Raw genomic sequence first — 18,080 nt, 5'->3', positions numbered from 1 at the left:
TAATTAAATTTAGTAGTAACTCTTTTTACGAACATGCTGAGGCTATAAAATTTCTAAAACATTTTCCTATGAATTATAATGAAAAAATATTGATTTTGGGAATATATAAGAAAAAGAAGCTTTGTGTCTCTGTTTTATGTTTTATGCCTAAAAATCGTCAAAATTGCAATCACGTTGCTTTTTAGCGTTTCCCGCCTTGGGCAATGAGTCGTTGGTGTTGTTGTTTAATTGCTTGTTCATGCATTCGTGCTAAACCAATTATAAGCTTAGCGTCACCGTGAAAGTTGAACATGCGTCGTACACGATAGTAACGCGTATACAAGTGTATGTTTGTTTACGTACAAGCTTCTAGGGGCGGTGACATTAGTTGTTTATATCCGCCAATTCAAAACGAAAATGTCGCCGCCAGGTATGCAAAGCAGGAAGTGCGTCAACTGTTTTACTGCATTTCGGAAGGTACGAGTTTAATGGGGAACAGCGCGGCTGGCATTTAAATGGTCATTACTGCAATTATCATTGCGGGGTGCTGTACCTGGCAGGCGTTAAAACACGTGCATGACTACTAACAGCTAATAAATGTATCATCAATCTGCGCCGTCGCGATTGTCTCGCAATTTGCCCGCGGTAATGATTGTAGGACTACACAGACAACCATGAGACAGCGAAGACCTCAATGTGGATTGAGTCATGTTTGCTAGGGTTTCTCCAGGCTATGTGATTTTAATCAAGATGATGAACTTTGCTGATCGGGGTTTTACTGGAAACCTTTTAACAGAGGAAAGTTTCAGTATATGCTATGCGTACATTATGTGTATTTATATGTCAATATATAGTAGGATGGGGGGAGATGGCACGCCTGTTCATTCTTGTTTTTTGTCCTTTTTATAGTAAACAAAGAAAATTCAGGGAATTATAAAACCGGATCGTCACGATTCCTATAGACCGCTGGTAATTGTTTAAAACTCGATCCGGATATTTGGATATTGTGTGCTAAAGGTGTCCCATCTTTCCCCACCCTACTATATAAACTATTTTTTTATGTTTTTGTTATACTAACTTTTTTGACAGGCGTTGCTAGTTTGTTAGTGGAGTGGTGTTGGATGTTTAAAAATTCGATCAAGGAACCAAAATGGCGATGTCGAAGTGCTGCTTCTTTTTCTTACTCCTCATCGTGCTGGCGGCGTTAGGTGGGGGGGTTGGAATCGTTATCTGGGTTATGAACAAAAATACAAAAGTAGAAAATCAGGAGGTAGCTACAACTCCTGCTCCTGATAACTTTAGTGGGAGCAGGGAAGAGTGCGAGAACTGGTTACGAAACCCAGCGGGGACTTCGGTCAGGTTTACTGGTGTACTTGGTCGCAGTAGCCTCGCTACAAGAACCACCATGCTTGAAAGGAGCAGCGAAATAATTACGAGAAATGCCCACTGGTTGACCGGCGATGAAACAAAAGACGCGACAGCTCTACGTGGGATTCGTTTGGAGGCATGTGGGGGCAAAATACCGACAGTTGTAATTCGAATTCGGCCTACTGAAGGTCTTCAGTTGAACAATGGTATTTCGAACTGGGATTATTACAAGCCTACATCGCCGATTTCTACCTGGACAGAGTACGACGAAAAGTTGAATTCTTACCTGCGAGTCCTCGCTCCAATCCCCGCCGTTGTAGTTTTGGAACCCGATCTTTTAATGTATGCTTTCGATTCGGTAAACCAACAATATAGATGGAGGAACGCACAATATGAAGAAGAATTTCTAAAACGCGCTCGAAAAGTCATTGTGTAAGTAAATATATATGATTTACAATATATTTTATTGTACATAACTATTGTATTTTGGACAGTTTTAATAAAACACCTATGAGTGACCGCCATTTTATATTCATGACATTTTTAAACTGTAAAACGCGGCGCATACGCAGAACTTAAGTATGACGTCATCAATATTTCAGGAGAATGAACAAGGCTTGGGTTTATGTGGATGCTGGTAACGCTGGGTACCTTGGTAGCAGCACTGCAAATCTCGACCAAATGGCGACAACTTTACTTAGACTTCCAGGACTGCGCGGTAAAATGTTATATGCTAGTTTTAATTTTTTTTGTAAATTAGTGTTACATATCTAACCATTATAAACATGTATAGCACTTTGGGGTAGGATGGTACACTTTTGGCAAATAATATCCAAATATGCTGACGTATTTTGAACAAAAAAACAACAGTCTAATGGAGTCGTGGAGATATATAGTTTTTAATTCTTTGGCTGTTTTTTTTACCACCAAAGGGTATGAAAACGTGTATTGAAAAGGTGTATATAGTAAGCAGACTATTATGGTATCGCAAAATCGCGCAATCTCCAGCACCATCATATACTCATAGATTGCGATGTTCGACCTTTCACGCTCAAGTCTGCTGATTAAGTTATTGCCGATGACTCGCTTGGTAGGCGTTTATAGCATTGTATTGCACAAGTGTTAATCTATAGACAAACGTTTTTGTCTGTTTTATTTATATTTAAATAGTTCAAAAGGTGGATTCGGAATATCCTGATCATCTTTATAGTTTAATTCTTACAGTGTTTATCATTTATATACTCAAACAAACATAATATTCTATGTACACCAATATTAATGGTGGCCAGTAATGGCTGATCAACTTGGTAAGTAATTTAGGCTAAATTTCAGGCGTATGTGTATTGCAAGTACCATACGCATGTTATGGGACATATAACAGGCCATGTTTGGTTTAGTATCGTTTACACTTTTGAACCGTATTGTCACCAACATAATAATTCAAAACCAGTTACCTTAATCGTGTGAAATTCGTTCCACTGTACAATAAATGCTGCCGCTAATGACAAGTTGACAACGTCACAATAGAAGATTATGACATATTATTCTCATCCCTCAATGACGTCAGAATAAACAGCGCAGTGGTAATTACGCAATTTAAACGTAAAACGTCAGCTTAACGACGTGTACTAAAATTATACCGATACTGTTGAAACTAAATGCAAATGATCATATATGTATATATATAAATAATGTAGAGTGGGGGGAAGATGGGACACATTTTACACATATTATCCAAACGTCCTGATCGTGTTTTAAATTTATTACCAAATGGGTTGAGAAAATAATATGAAACGGTGTCCCATATCCCCCCACTCTACTATACGACTATAACACCATCAAAGCTCCAACACAGCTTTCGTAATTTGCTATATTGGCGTTTTTAAATCAATGTTGTATTTTAGTTGTTTTCTCTTAATAATAACCTGTTAAAATTCCCCAGTTTTAATCAGTTTAATAAGTTCTTGTCTTATATTTTTTTAGTTTACCTGCCCCTAAACCATAGCTTTATGGCTTTATAATAATATTCGCAGAGGCAGCTCTTTAGCATACGTCATTTAACACGAATATATAGGTCACTGGTCGAAATGAGGTAAATAGTAGCATTGGCAAGCGTTGTAGATAGATATCAGAATATAAACACATAACATATACAAGTCCTGAACGCCAGAACTTAGTGTGGCAAAAAGAACATCGTGTCTGGTTCATAAATCTAAATGGGTATAGTACTGTACAGTGATACAGCAATGTTTTTCATCAAGCAACATTCCGCGCAGGTGAATTTGTTCGTATCCAGTCATAATCTCATATTAAGCTTTGCGAACTACACGGTCCTTAGAGCTTAGTAATGAAAGGTTATGATAAACTCTCGAGTGATTTATTTTGGCTTTGAGCTTACGAATTGCCTTTAGCTATTTGCACTCGTGAAAGTGCATGCAAAAGAAATTAGGCAAGGCGGCACTTTATAAGGCCTTAAATATCGGTTACCTGCGAATTGCGTATTTCGGTGTGGGTTATAATAAATCTGAAAACAGCAGCTGAAGGCTGTACTTATTCATTTCGTTTCACATTAAATCACCAGTTACTTTATTGGAGTTTTTAATACATACGACATTATGCAGCTGGTATATACTGTTTTATTACAGTTTTATCCTATTATATATTTTATAATATGGTGGGGGAGACGGGACACCTTTAGCACATAACATTCAAATATTCTGATCCTGTTTCAAACAATTAACAACGGTCTATGTAAGTCGTAAGGATACGGTTTATAATTCTTTGAATGTTTTTTGTTTACTACCAAATGGGACGAGAAAATATAATGAAAAGGTGTCCTACACTACTAAATGTTATATAGCGTCACCAAATTATTTAAACTAATTTTAAACTTCCATACTATAGGCTTCTCGATTAACACAATGCATTTCATCAACCAAACTTACAATAATTTAATTGCGAGTCGACTGCACTGTCGTACGGGTCTTAACTTCGTAGTGGACACAAGTCGTAATCGAGGAGAATTTTCAACCAAGTCAATTCTTGAGATGGAAAGATGTTTGTTTGATCCACCGCATGTGCGAAAGGTATAAATCATCACCATATATAGTTCTGTGGGGTAAGACGGGACACTTATTATTCCATTATCTCGTCCAGTTTAGAAGTAAACAAGGAAAATTAAATTATTATAAAATCGCATGCTGACGACTCTATTATAGATCGTTGTTAATTGTTTAAAACATGATCAGGATATTTGGATAATATGTGGTGTCCCATCTTTCCCCACCCTATGCTATAGATTACTGTAGGTACTGGGCTGTTTTTAAAACGATTTTAGTACCATATATATCTATATCTTTATGTTAATTTTAAACAGGGGCAAATACCGTCTTGGGGTTGGGGATCAAAGACAGCGACACTAAGGACCAAACGATACGCCCAGCAACAACAAGTTGACAGAAATAACAACAACTTCCAACAAACTTCATCTCCAACTGCGACAAACTCGAATTCGAATCGGTTCCGAGTAAGAACCGTTGCCGAAGCATCTGAGATGTTACGATCTTTTCGATCTCGGCTACGACGTTGCGCAACGAAACCTAAATTCGCAGGAAACGATGCGAATTTGTGGCTTAAAACACCAGGAGAATCGGACGGCAGACTTTACCCTTACGGGACGTTCAGATCGTGTCTGCTTGAGCACGCACAAGGTTGCGACGACTCGTGTCAGATGAACCAGCAGCGAGACTCGAACCAAAGACCTCAGCAATGCCAATGCGATTCATAATAATTTTTCAGCATTTAACATCACTTCGCTTTGTGTTAGTTCGATTTATGTTGGCGGAAATGTAAATCAGTTCAGTTCGTATGTGTTGGGCCTTTATTATTGTGGTAAAACATCCACGGGCGTCTGAGGCTTGTATGTGGTTGATTGTTGTATTTCGTGCAGAGGAGCGAAAATCATGATAAAATCATTAAATCACGGATGTTTTACTAATACAACTATTTCACTAATACATATGTCATGGAGTCACATATTTAGCAACGGGTACCAATTGCGCTTTTTTGTCATGACTTTCCAATTTTTTAAGTAGAGAAGATAATGAAGTAATCAATTTATAGGTATTTCTAAACTATTTTTCAGATAGTGACTAAAGTGAGAATGCTGTCATTTATATGCCTGACACTTTAGTTTAGTGGATGGCCTTCTTTTATCGTTGAACAGTTGCTGTTGGTATTTGCCACATGCGCAAAGCACATCCAAGTTTCTAAACCCCACACACATTTAAGGTTGAAACCACATCAGTATATAGTATAGCGGAGTAAGATGGGACATTTTATTTTTCCATTTGGTAGTAAACAAAGAACGTTCAAGGAATTAAAAAACCGAAAAATGACAGGCAAAATTTATGTGTGGTAGTAGTTTACTTGCTACCTCGTCTTCCCTCGGTAACCTTCCGGCGCTTTTATTTCTGCTCCCCGCGCCGAGTAATTAACGCTTTTGTTGTGTCGTGTTGTGCGCTCAGGCGCATCAGTTAGTTTGGTTGGTACTGCAGTATAGTTACGTTGTATAGCGTTTACTTTAGATGTATTATATCGTTATTATATATGTTCGTAGGTATCCATCGTTTTAGATTGTTAAACCCAAATATAATAAGTTACTTTATCACAATATGAAATCCGAAAAAGCCTCTGGTAGTTGCGCACAGGCTCCACTACGGTTTCCGCAATTGTTTCGCGAGTGTATACGTGAACGCCGAAGTTCAAACTGGAACCTTTCGAACCAAATACTCAAAACACCGGCAGTTCTAAATTCTTGATGGTTTATTTTCAAATATTTGTTCACGAACATTGGTGCAACACAGAATTCGAAGATTACTCGAGTTTGTCCAGCAGTTGCTTCTCCTGTTCTGTACTCTCACCCACTGACTCATCTTGTCTGCATAAAAATGTAGAAAAGCTGAGTAACTAAAATCAATAATTTTAATAGTTTTAAGTTTTAACTCGATAGTATGTGATATAGTACTGTGGGGTAAGATGGGACACTTTTAGCACATAATATTCAAATATTCTGATCAAGTTTTTAAAATTAACAACAGTCTATGTTAGTCGTGACGATACGGTGTATAATTCTTTGAATGTTTTTTTTGTTTACTCCCAAATGGGACAAGAAAATAGAATGAAAAGATGTCCCATCTTTCCCACGCTACTATATAGTAGGGTGGGGGAAGATGGGACATATTTTTACTCCATTTTCTCGACGGATTTGGTAGTAAACAAGGAACATTCAAAGAATTATAAAATCGTATCCTCACGACTCCCATAGACCGCTGTTATTGTTTAAAACACGATCAGGATATTTGGATATTGTGTGCTAAAGGTGTCCCGTCTTCCTCCACCATACTATATATACGTTTTATAACCTTTTTATTCTAAAACACAAGTACCAATACAAGGTAAAGAATTGTATAAGACGATTACCGCATCAGATAGCCGGAACATCTTAAAACTTACGCGGTTTGATTCCAGCGGCGGCGGCGACGACGACGACGGCGGTGATGATGGTAGTGATAGTGGTGATGATGATGCCAGTGGCGGCGACGACGCCTACGACGACGAAAGAGCCATCCCGCCTCGGTTTCTAGAAGTATCTGAGAGACAAGCAGCAGTAGAAGCAACAACGCCAAGCGGTTCATCTTGGTTGATCTGACTCCAAATGAACAGTTGCCTGAACGTTTATTCCTAACTGCTGGCAAACACCAAGATTCTAATAATCTTTTCCGGTTGGATAATGCGAAGAACGGCCTGAATGGTTCCTCGAAGTCTATTATGTTGTTTTGAAGCAAATAATACTTTGGGAGGAGTCGCTAAATTGTCAGGAAACAAATCGCAGATGGTAGCGTACACTAATACTTATGTTTCAATAATTTCTTAACTATGAATGAAAGTTTGAATATAACTTACTTTATAGAATGTATCAACATGCAAGTTCAAAAATGCAACTGACAATGCATCTAAGGTTGGCCATCAAATACAATACAGGTGCTGGTGTCAATGTAACGTTTTCTCTTTTAGAGGTTTTAACAGACAAGGTTATGCTATGTTATGAAAGTTATAATATGCCCACATTATACATGCTGTATTCATTCATTTATTCATTCCATTTTTAATGCCTGCTTGCAGTACTCCGGTTTATAATATTATAAAACATATAAATATGGCATAAGTAATTTTATTTGCGAAAAATTGTAGCAGTTAAGTAAAAAAGAATTGCATATGTGTTTATTTTCATTGACAAGATTACAAAAAATTAACAACACATTGAACTAAAGCATTTCTGTGGGACAAATTGGAAGCACGTAACAATTAAAAAGTAATATACCAGTACTTAAATAGCAACAATATTTAAAGTTTATTCTGTACTCTGGCTGCACTGGCATTGAACACTGCATGTGCCTCATTAAAATGGGGCTGGGTGGCAGCTTTGGCACGCTGGAACCATTCGCGCAACTTCGGGTGGCCTTCAAAGATGTCTCTACCACTCATAGTTGGTTGCATTAGTTCACATATTGCAAATATGTCAGCGACTGTCAATTGATCACCTATGAGAAATGCAAGGAAATGACTATAACTTTATAAAAAATTATACATTGGATCAGATAAAGGTAACTCATAAATAGATATATTTCTTTTTTAAAAATCCTCAAAACTATATAAACATAAAATAAATCGTATATTTATAAGTTATAAGCACATTTAAACAGGTACAAAGATTTTATTTAAATAAAAGGCTGATGATGCTAGTAATTGACGAAATATTTAAATCTTTAATACACTATTAGTATCAGGGCATGGTTTTTGAACTGTTTAGCAGTTTTAATTTATTCTGAAATGTTGCTATTTATAGTTTCATACCGGCAATAAAGTCTTTGTCTTTAAGGAACATAGTTTCAAGTTGATGAAGCATTTTTTCCATATTTTCTACAGCGGTTTCTAATGGTTCCAATGGGATTTTTAGATTTTCAATGAGAAAAACTTTGGATGACAAAATTCTAGAAGCAAAGAATCCTAGATTTATATTGGGAAAAGCAATACAAAATAAGACAGAACATGCACTGTATTATTGCCAGCCAAAAATATAATCTAACATAGGAGTAATTTCTTCTACTGGGAATAAAAACATACTTGGAGTGAGAGACACCATCATACAGGTAGCAATGCATTAGTTAGAGTGCTCATATTAGTAACCATGCAGTAGTTAGAGTGCTTATATAGGAACATCATATAGGTTTTATTAGGTAGCAATGCAGAAATACAAAACTGTGGAACACCATAGTTTGCAAATTGCAATGCAGTAGTTAAAGTGCTCTTATAGTAACAAGAAATATTAACTTGCTGGCATCGTTATTGGGCCCTAGGAGGCATGGTTTTCATTAACTGTAATTGCTCCTCTTAGTGGTCAGACTGGTCACTAAATGAGTTTTCCAGATTGGCCATAAATAACAGGCCAACCAAGTCGTACAATCGGTAAGTCTTAAAAATTGAAAATAACAAACAGTTTATAAACCTTGTATTCACATGCTGCCATTCCAAATATTCATCAATCTTTGCTCGCAATTTTAGATTCTTTGGATACAAAGCTTCAGTTGGATAGCTACCAGCCAAATACCTAACCATGGCAATACTGTAACAACAAAAATTAATATGGTATTAAATATATGTATTATTTTAGTCTCTTTGATTACTAAAAACCAAGACATTATTTATGGCCTTATTGGTTATGCAATTTGAATAAAAAATGTCAATTATTTTTCTCAGTGTGGTTTGTAACTCTTGGGAAGTTTTTATTACATGTTTTAAAGTTTTAGATAGTATGCAACTCAATGTTTGTTGTTTTTTTTTACCTTGAACAGCTGAATTGGCTGAAATATTATTGTAAAAAATTTGTATTAGGTTTTTTGCCTAGTGCCCAGCACGTTTAATGGGAGCATTGTTATGCTTCAACAGACTATTTTTATAACTTTTAAATTAGTGGAACCACAGATACATAAACAATCTGTGGTATTGTTTTATGTAACTCTAGTGAATGAATGAATGAAGAATGAATGAATGTAACTTACTTTATCCTCGCGTGGCCGGAAAACGACAGTCGTTATCACACGGGTGTACACCTCGCGCCAGCTTACGAGTTACCAAGTATGTTACTTTGTGGGTGATTTTTTTTTTTTGGATATTTTTTTTCATTTTTATGTATGGCTGATAATTTGGACAACCCATTAGTGACCACTGGGTTGGAGCAATTGCCGTTAAGTGTCTTGCTCAAGGACGCATACGCCCACAATGGTAGCAGCGACGAGCCTTGAACCCATTACCTCTGGGTTAGAGGCAGGTGCGCTAACCACTACGCCACGGCGCCGGAAGTGTAACCTATAGTGTAACCTATTATAGAATATCAATACAATTTTATAGCATTTTTAAACATATCCAATAATACCAATGCTAACCTTTCAGTGAGGTAGAAATTGTCATCTTGTAACACAGGTACTTTTCGCAATGGAGTTATCTTTTTAAACCAATCTTGCCGATGTTCTCCTGTAAAGTTACAAATAATCAGTTTTAACTTAAATGTGATGAACTTGGGTCTATAAGACTCTATATATACCCTATATATATATATTATAAATGTATTTTATCATCCCCAAATAGTCACCTTTTCTAAGTGCAACAGGGTGAACCACAAAAGGAATTTTTGACATCTTCATAAACATGTCCAATGCTCTACATGGCTGTGACATGTAGTCTAAATAGAGTTTTAACACCATATTTGTTACGTGGTATATTCTGCATAAAAATAATCAAATGTTTTGTACATGGCAACATGAGTGACGACGTGACGATATTTTATAATTGTAGAACAGCAGAAAAAAACATGATAATTCTGACGTTATTCTACGCTCGTAATCGCTGCTTTGCAATTACCATTTACTCATTTGTCGTTACATTTCGTCAAAAAGCAATTTATTCGGTACCACTAGATCTTTTCACTTGCTAGCCTAGGTTGCAGTCTCTGCAAAACGACGTCGATGCATCCATACAGGCACTGTCTACCACATCTCTGGTATGCCGTGATACAGGTATATCACATTGCCACTGTGGTCAACACAGTGTGAGTTTAGCCGAATTGCAATAGCATTATTCGAAACGAACAGCCTGCGCTTCGCGTCAGGGGGCACTTTGCGTTGGGTATATAAAATATAAAACCCCACATAACACAGCCGCTCTCGCCTGTTCTCTAGGAAGAGACTGGATAATTGCAAAACGGTAGATGTTGTAATAATATGTCATAAAGTGTAAAGATCAACCCTATCTTTCAAATTGTCAGTGCATTTTAACCTTTGCACTGCACTCGCGTATTTACTTTGTAAACTTCTGACGCCACCTAGCGTAATTTATTACAGACCAAGACTCAGTAAATGTGCGACCTGTCAGTTGTTGTTGTTGAATTACCAAAGATTGCCTGCAAACACAGTGCACAATTTAAAGATCAACTGTAATTTACCCAAGGCACATAAAAGCACCATGGATTTAAAAGAAGAAAGGGCAAGTACTCTGCAACACAATATTAATGGGTGTGGTTTAAAAGTTGATAAATATGATACTGAATATGCAAACGGCCTAGAAGATGTCACCGAGAGTGACTCTGACGCTGAAGTAGAAAAGCGAGCTAACGACATTGTTAATGATGTGATTGACTCTGCATCTATGAGTCTGCTGAGTGGTGGAGACTTTTCTTTAGCCGGTTCATTGCCAGATGAGAAAGCGGTTTCATTGGACGATGTAAATGAATCATGTCATGACAGTGAGATTATTGTTAATGCTGAAAATCATCAAGACGAAATTGTAGAACATCAGTTAGAAGAAAATGTGAATGGTGGCAATGACGAAGAGGAATTAAATCAATCGAATTCAAATTCAATCAGTGTACTCCCCAGGAATAAAAATGAAATACAAACTTCTGAAGTGCCAAGTAAAGAACAGTCACCAAAAGAAGCTTTTATGGAAGATGAAAAAAGAAATTCTAATATTGGAGAAACAAACTCAAATAAAGATGAAGAAAATGTTCTGTGCAATGAAAAACAGGCTGCAAATGCCGATACTGCTGTGAAAAGTAATATTCGCGTTTCTTTTGATATACCATTCCAAGAATCTACAGAAACTACACAAGAAGAATGTGCAGACACGAAACAAGAAACATCTTTAGGCGAAAAGCAAGAAGTGTCTGCTGAAACGAAACAGATAGAATCTGCAGACGAAGTACAAGATGATTCTGCAGACGAAAAACAAGATGAATCTACAGACACAAAACAACAAGAATCTACGGTCACAAAACAAGAAGAATCTGCTGACTCAAAACTAGATGAGGAGTCATTGGATAATACTTCAAAAAATGATGAAAAGGAAGAAGAATGGTTGGACGTTCTAGGTAGGCTAATGTGTGTATTAGTTTATCTGGTTTGTGCTTTTTCGATAAAAAAAAACACATTATATATAAATATTATATCTAAAATTAAGACTTTTTTTGATCGCTATTGGAAAAAAATGGCATTCTGGGAAGAAGTTTTTTGAAAACTGAAAATGTTGGGTCTGGCTGATACAGTCTTGATAATATCACGATATATATATATATACATCTATTCGTTTTAATTTTTAGGTAATGGTCTGCTAAAGAAAAAGACAGTCACAAAGGGTCAAGGGCGTGACACAAGACCAGAAAGAGGTCAAGAGGTGACTTTGGATTTAGAAACTCGATCTTCTGATGGAACAATTCTGGAGGAAATGCATTCAATTACTTTTATTCTTGGAGACCATGAAGTGCCAGAGGTGAATGTTTATAATTAGCACCCATTTATTCATACCTTTTTTCAAGATATATATTTCGCAGGATTGTAAAAGTTGTAAATCCGGACGGTGATCGTTTAATTTTATTGAAAATCCGGACGTAATATATTTTACGTGCGTCTGTCACCCAAGCTACCAAATCTTGTTATAAAGCGTATTACTGACTATCACCACGACACCACAGTCTAGTGCGGGCGCCTGTGCGATAGAAACCGTTGTTAAAGCTACGATCTAATGTTTTATGTTCGTCACGTGTTCGTAATAATCAGCTAACGAAGTCGCTCGAGTAACAAACATTGCCGTGCTGCAATTTGACATTTTGCGATTGTTACGTCACACGTCTTATTGCAACATAACTATTAACTATGACGTTTCATTACGTAACAATCGGAAGGAATGGCCACTGCCCAACGAACCACGAGATCGAAACATCGTGTATGAGCGTCTTTTTACGCTCTGCGCAGGCGTAGGAAATAAAGAAAGACGCATGCGGTAGCATACATTCTACACCTAACAAACGAAGCAATCGTTGTGAATTTATTCTCGTGACGTAATGAAACTCTGGTTCTCGTGCGGTGCCAACGAACGATGTTTTTTGGCTTCTGTCCAAGCTCGACCGGGAAGATAATTTGTAATATCATATTACAATTTGCGTTGGTTCCAACTTACTGATAGCGTCGCTCCTCGCTCTTATATTTGCACCAATTAAAATTCACATAAACGCAATTTACCTGCATTTATTAAAGTTTAAACTATTCTTGGTTGCTTGCTTAAAATTATATCGGGATTAAAACAATTATACGAAATATAGAAGCACATAAACCACAATTGTTATCTAAAATTTTAATAGTTTATCAAAGGTATTATGACGTAATCATCGTTACATTTTTAATCCACGATGAACGTGCGTAAAACTTTTTATTTGTTTCTACCGATTTAGATACGTCGTTTTGATAAATGTAATATCATTTTAAATTCACAACATAAAGGTTCCATGTGACATGATTTGTGACAAAATTAGTATAGTAGGTGTTAGGAAAATGCATTTTTTTTAATGTTTGCACGAACCGTTTCGTCATTTTAGCTATTCGCCGTGTTCTCGCAATGTAACCGATGCGGTTAAAATAGAGCGCACGTTTATGTCGTCAAAAATTATGGAACAAAGAAACCAAAGAGTATATTGTCGGCCGAACGTAAGAAAGTTGATTTTAATATAAATCGGATTTATTTCTACAAAAAAAATCCGGACGTTTTTCGCCGATCCAGACGGTGACATTATCACTGAAAAAGGGGTATTTTTACAATCCTGGATATTTCGTAACAAAATTAGTGGTAAACGCTCATAGAGGCGATGGTATCTCCAATAAAAAGTTGTTTTATTAAAAGGTATATTATTTTCGAATGCGAAAATGCAGTAAACTGATACCTCACAACCTGAAGTAAACGCTATACCATTATAACTAATGCTGTTACGACTAAACAAACTGGTGCCTTGACGTACAACATGAAACAACAGAAAATTAATCACTTTGGCAATTTAAATGATGGTAATTGGTGCCGCTTTATTTAACTTTAAGGTTTTTTTTAAAGTTTTAAAACTTATATAGTAGAATAGGGGAAGATGGGACACCTTTAGCACATAATATCTAAATATCCTGTGTTTTGAAAAAATAACAACGGTCTATGGGAGTCATGAGAAAGATAAGAATAATATCCAGGATAGTTTTGTTTTATAGTTTTATAGTTCTTTGAATATTCTTTGTTTACTACCAAATGGGACGAGAAAATAGATTGAAAAGGTGTCCCATCTTCCCCCACCCTACTATATATATATATATATAGAGGATGGTTTAATATATATATTATATATATATACATTTATAACACAAGACAATTTGTAGAGTTTGGATATGACGATCAGTTTGATGGAACTTGGTGAGAAAAGTGAAATTACTTCCGACGCAAAGTATTGTTATGGCGATGAAGGGAAACCACCTAATATAGAACCAGGAATGGACCTCTGTTTCACTGTTATTCTACTTAGTAAGTTTGTACCACTTGGGGGTGTCGATTGTGTATGTATAATGCAATAGTTAAAATGTGTACTTCATGTTTATAACCTTGTTACTTAGTATAAGGGTATGGTGCTACAAAAAATGTTACAGACAAGAATTAAGTCCAAGCTCCAACCAATTGTATAGTAAATGATATATATTTCGCCCAATTGGCATTGTCTGTGTTTTATTCAAATAGAAAATAGAATCAGTATAAAATGTTGATTGTTGCCAGCCAGAATGTCTAAAACCGGATCTGTTTGGAACTTTAAGTTTTAATGACAAATGAATTAATTTATCACAATTTAGTTTAAACTAGCCTTCAACTATCAGAACATAGTTCTGTTAACCGAAAGTTTGTGTCAAGCTTCAACAACAGCGTCCAGCTTGGTTAGAACTGAAATCAGGTCCCAACTGACTCAAAAACTGCTGGTCATTGCCATTGGTCCCTTTATCAGTGACAGTGCTACAGTTATACTTGGCGTGTCATTGTGTACTTGGTGTGTCATTGTGTACCTTCACTTTGTGTAATTGTGTGCTGAGAACAAACTTAGGTACTTCGAGTGTACTTTAATCGGTGCGGCTTTCTGCTTGCAACGGGTTTCATTCATTAAAGTTTTTACTTTCACATAGACATTGATGAAGGGCCATACAACACCTCGGTGCCTGTTAGGAAGCGTCTTGATTGGGTTGATAAAAACCGTAACCGTGGTAACCAATTATATCTGAAGAAGAAATTCTTTGAGGCTTCAAATGTTTATTTAAAGTGTACGAGAGTTTTGCAGCAAGGTATGGTATTAAAATTAAAACATAGGGGGACTTATTTAGACCATGTTGAGTAGTTTAATGTATTATATATATATATATATATAATGTCTTTTTTTTATTCAGTATTAAAATAATTTTTTATGTTTTGTTTGATTGTTTGCTATGTGAGAATAACCATATAAATATTTCATATACATTGCTTACCAGGCAACAAATTAATAATAACAGACATGTCAAGTGTTTGACATAGAACAGAATGTGTGTGGTAATTTATAGCTAAGCAGTAAATGTTTATGAAAACAATTATAAGCTATACTTTTACCTCATAAAAACAGTGTTTTTACCGATTTTGTTCATGTATTGGAAATTTGGAATATATATATAATGGTGCACAATGTGGACACAGGATTTTGTTATTGATTTTTTGTGATGTTTTTACAACAGCTGCAAAGCAAGAGCAGCCGGACGATACAAAAGCTGAAATTGAAATGTTTAGTTTAAAATGTCACAACAACCTTGCTGCTTCATATATGATGCTTGAACAATGGAAAGAAGCGTTACAAGCTTGTCGTGTGGCTGAAGGGATTGACCCAAGAAATGTGAAAACATTATTTCGGAAAGCAAAGGTAGAAATTGTTCCTAAATGACAAATTACATGCGTATTACTCGTAGGCGCCAAACTTTTTAGAATGCAGGGAAGGCAGAGATACTTAGACGTGCATCTTTAGAATAAATTTGGTGCCAATGCTTACTGATTAAAGCCGGGTGAAAGTTTCAGTTTGGCCTGCCTACTCTACCACCTTAGCTCCCTAGGTTTGGCGTTGATGCTAATACTCCTGTCCTGGTATAAGGGACAAATATTTTGTTCATTGTTGTATCATGAGTGGATAGTGTATATAGCACACGTCATATGCCTTCCTTTGCATTGCTTCCTCTATTTTATCGAAAACCACAACACCAACACTCAGTAGTACTGTGATGTAACATACCACCCTTGTTGCGTCAAAGTTAATACTCATGGTGAAAATGAGTTTAAAATAAAATTTCATTTACTAATTTTATAAATACAAGTGAAAAAGCATATTTTTAAAATCCAATTAAAAGAATTCTGCTATTTTATTATATGGTTTCGCTCAATAAACATCATATCCCATTGTATATTATTACAAATAATTACAAGTGTCTATAAAATGAAATTGCTTTTACAATTTTTGTTATGTTAAAGGTACTACATCAGTTAGGAGACCTACAACGTGCTATAGGTGCATTAAAAATAGCTTCTCAGATAAATCCTGATGATAAATCAGTGCAGGTATGTGTGTATTTATTATTCATATGTATGTCTTGGTCCAAAAAGATCCCAAAATTCATTCATCATGATTCATGGCTCAATGGTTGGCCCCCTGCCTCTAACAGAGTTTGTGGGTTCAAGGCTCGTTGCTGCTACCGTTGTGGGCGTATGGGTCCTTGTCCTAAACATTTAATGGCAGTTGCTTCAACCCAGTGGTCACTATTGACTAAGTTGTCAGTCAAACAGAAAAACTATTAGGCACAAAGATAAATACATGGTACCTCGAAAGACACAAGGTGTATGAAGCAAAACACCAGTGTTGTAACAACTGATACTTTTCTGCCACACAAGGATAAAGTAAGTTACATTTATTCAAATAGATAATTGAAAATGACCCATCATTAAAATTACACTTGCATAAGTAAGTAAAAGAATGTATGAAAATGTTTTATATACCTTATTTTACTTTTTTGTTCTGAAAATATGAAATGTTATACCTGAATTCACTTATAAACAAACAGTATAATAACCTTTATCATTTCATGGCAGACGGAACTTTCAAAACTGACGAAAAAGCTTTCGGACCAAAAGTCTTCACAGAAGAAAATGTACCAACGTATGTTGGGTAATAACAGCCCACCCCCCAAACCTGAGGATAAACCATCATCATCATGGGTGGGTGCATATATTTATGTGGATATTATTACCTATTTTTTTAGTACCTTTGTTTTATTATTAGGTAAGCTTTTTACAGCAAAACAATTTTTTTTTTTAATTTTTTTTATTAAAGATTTAATGAAGAGAGAAAAATAGTTAATACTAAAGCAGATATATTTTGAGTTTAAAAAGTCAAGTTTCATAACATACATTAAAAAATAAAGGTCATTTAAAACATTCCATAAAAGAGTTTATTTATGTTTGTTAAATATATATGTACTTTACTTACTTAATAATCCACTGTTTAACCTAGTTTAGTAATTTTCTTTATTAACTATATACAGACAAGCACCGGACTTCTAGTGACTGGGTCACTGCTTGCAGTGGGTGGAGCTGTTTTACTTGGAGTCTTTCTTTCCCATAGATAAAACTATGCTTTAAAACAGCCGTTTTATTCTTTGGCTTTAATTGTTTATTTCACAGCAGTCTGTTCTTGTTTTCACCTAGCAAAATAGAACTCTAGCATAGTTACCACCATGCAGTGAATCATGTCACACCAGATGACTAAACCACAGATATTTCTTGCTTTTGATACCGTCCATACAAAGTAGTTTGGTTAACATACATTTGCGTAGTTTGCCTGCCTATTTGCATTCCGAATGCATAATAACACGCTTGTACATCGCGTCAGCAATCATATGTGTGAACTCCACTTTAATCTTGTTCTGAAGTCTTTATGTAACTCTTGCTAAATGTTTAATATTAGCAATGCGGAAAACTTGATTTGCTATTACTGTGAACCTCTTTTTGTTTTGTGTTATCGACCGTTTTCTTTAACTTGCAATTGTAAACTTTCTATCGAAACATAATTACTCTTTTTAATGAAACAATACAACCAAATGTAGGTGTTGTGATTGTGTAACAATAATATTTCATACCTTTTGTACAACATGTTCAACACTGATTGTTTTGTGTTTAAAATCACTGGGATTAAAATTAGATCTTTTGGTAAATATTTATTTCAACTAATTGTGTCCACTTGCTTTGTTAGTAGGAAATAAGGT

The 18,080-nt window shown here is 35.8% G+C and overlaps 4 protein-coding genes and 1 long non-coding RNA gene across 5 annotated transcripts in view; 2 read left to right on the top strand and 3 right to left on the bottom strand.

Annotated features, from left to right (window-relative positions):
* The window catches only part of LOC149737708 (lactadherin-like), a 129,535-nt gene that overhangs the window by 21,369 nt on the left and 90,086 nt on the right, over positions 1 to 18,080 (bottom strand). The gene's annotated exons all lie outside the window — the stretch shown is intronic.
* LOC149737803 (uncharacterized) lies at positions 507 to 5,365 on the top strand. The gene is made up of 4 exons (XM_089874603.1): positions 507 to 1,779; positions 1,950 to 2,065; positions 4,252 to 4,433; positions 4,724 to 5,365. The coding sequence occupies exons 1-4, from the start codon at positions 1,130 to 1,132 to the stop codon at positions 5,132 to 5,134; spliced, it is 1,359 nt and encodes a 452-aa protein (XP_089730729.1). The 5' UTR covers positions 507 to 1,129; the 3' UTR covers positions 5,135 to 5,365.
* Positions 6,154 to 7,161, bottom strand: LOC149737802 (uncharacterized). Its single transcript, XR_016384608.1, has 2 exons — positions 6,862 to 7,161; positions 6,154 to 6,286 (listed from the first exon to the last, which is right to left on the bottom strand). It is a non-coding gene; the product is annotated as an uncharacterized LOC149737802 (long non-coding RNA).
* LOC149737709 (glutathione S-transferase theta-1-like) overlaps positions 7,564 to 18,080 on the bottom strand; it is a 100,603-nt gene continuing 90,086 nt past the window's right edge. Inside the window, exons 2-6 of the mRNA XM_089874619.1 lie at positions 10,058 to 10,188; positions 9,852 to 9,939; positions 8,915 to 9,031; positions 8,263 to 8,399; positions 7,564 to 7,949 (exon numbers count right to left, since the gene is read on the bottom strand). Coding sequence (XP_089730745.1) covers positions 7,753 to 7,949; positions 8,263 to 8,399; positions 8,915 to 9,031; positions 9,852 to 9,939; positions 10,058 to 10,169 — 651 coding nt within the window. The 5' untranslated portion in view covers positions 10,170 to 10,188 and the 3' untranslated portion in view covers positions 7,564 to 7,752. The remainder of the gene's footprint in view (positions 7,950 to 8,262; positions 8,400 to 8,914; positions 9,032 to 9,851; positions 9,940 to 10,057; positions 10,189 to 18,080) is intronic.
* On the top strand, positions 10,781 to 18,077 carry LOC149737801 (peptidyl-prolyl cis-trans isomerase FKBP8-like). The gene is made up of 8 exons (XM_089874600.1): positions 10,781 to 11,830; positions 12,059 to 12,228; positions 14,148 to 14,289; positions 14,934 to 15,089; positions 15,513 to 15,694; positions 16,294 to 16,380; positions 16,909 to 17,034; positions 17,361 to 18,077. Exons 1-8 carry the CDS (start codon positions 10,927 to 10,929, stop codon positions 17,442 to 17,444), a joined length of 1,851 nt encoding a protein of 616 aa, XP_089730726.1. The 5' UTR covers positions 10,781 to 10,926; the 3' UTR covers positions 17,445 to 18,077.

This window comes from Ciona robusta, chromosome 3 (genome assembly GCF_009617815.1).
Source record: "Ciona robusta chromosome 3, ASM961781v2".
In the NCBI taxonomy this organism is placed as follows: domain Eukaryota; kingdom Metazoa; phylum Chordata; class Ascidiacea; order Phlebobranchia; family Cionidae; genus Ciona; species Ciona robusta.
The sequence above is the reverse complement of the archived record's forward strand: the minus strand, read 5'-3'. Positions and strand labels throughout refer to the sequence as shown.

Bases quoted from the DNA above. Each gene is read 5' to 3' on its own strand.
- LOC149737803 (XM_089874603.1), top strand. From the start codon at position 1,130: ATGGCGATGTCGAAGTGCTGCTTCTTTTTCTTACTCCTCATCGTGCTG. The intron at 1,780-1,949 runs GTAAGTAAATAT...TCAATATTTCAG, and splicing joins CGCGCTCGAAAAGTCATTGT to GAGAATGAACAAGGCTTGGG. The intron at 4,434-4,723 runs GTATAAATCATC...AATTTTAAACAG, and splicing joins ATCCACCGCATGTGCGAAAG to GGGCAAATACCGTCTTGGGG.
- LOC149737801 (XM_089874600.1), top strand. From the start codon at position 10,927: ATGGATTTAAAAGAAGAAAGGGCAAGTACTCTGCAACACAATATTAAT. The intron at 15,695-16,293 runs GTAGAAATTGTT...GTTATGTTAAAG, and splicing joins CATTATTTCGGAAAGCAAAG to GTACTACATCAGTTAGGAGA. The intron at 16,381-16,908 runs GTATGTGTGTAT...ATTTCATGGCAG, and splicing joins CTGATGATAAATCAGTGCAG to ACGGAACTTTCAAAACTGAC.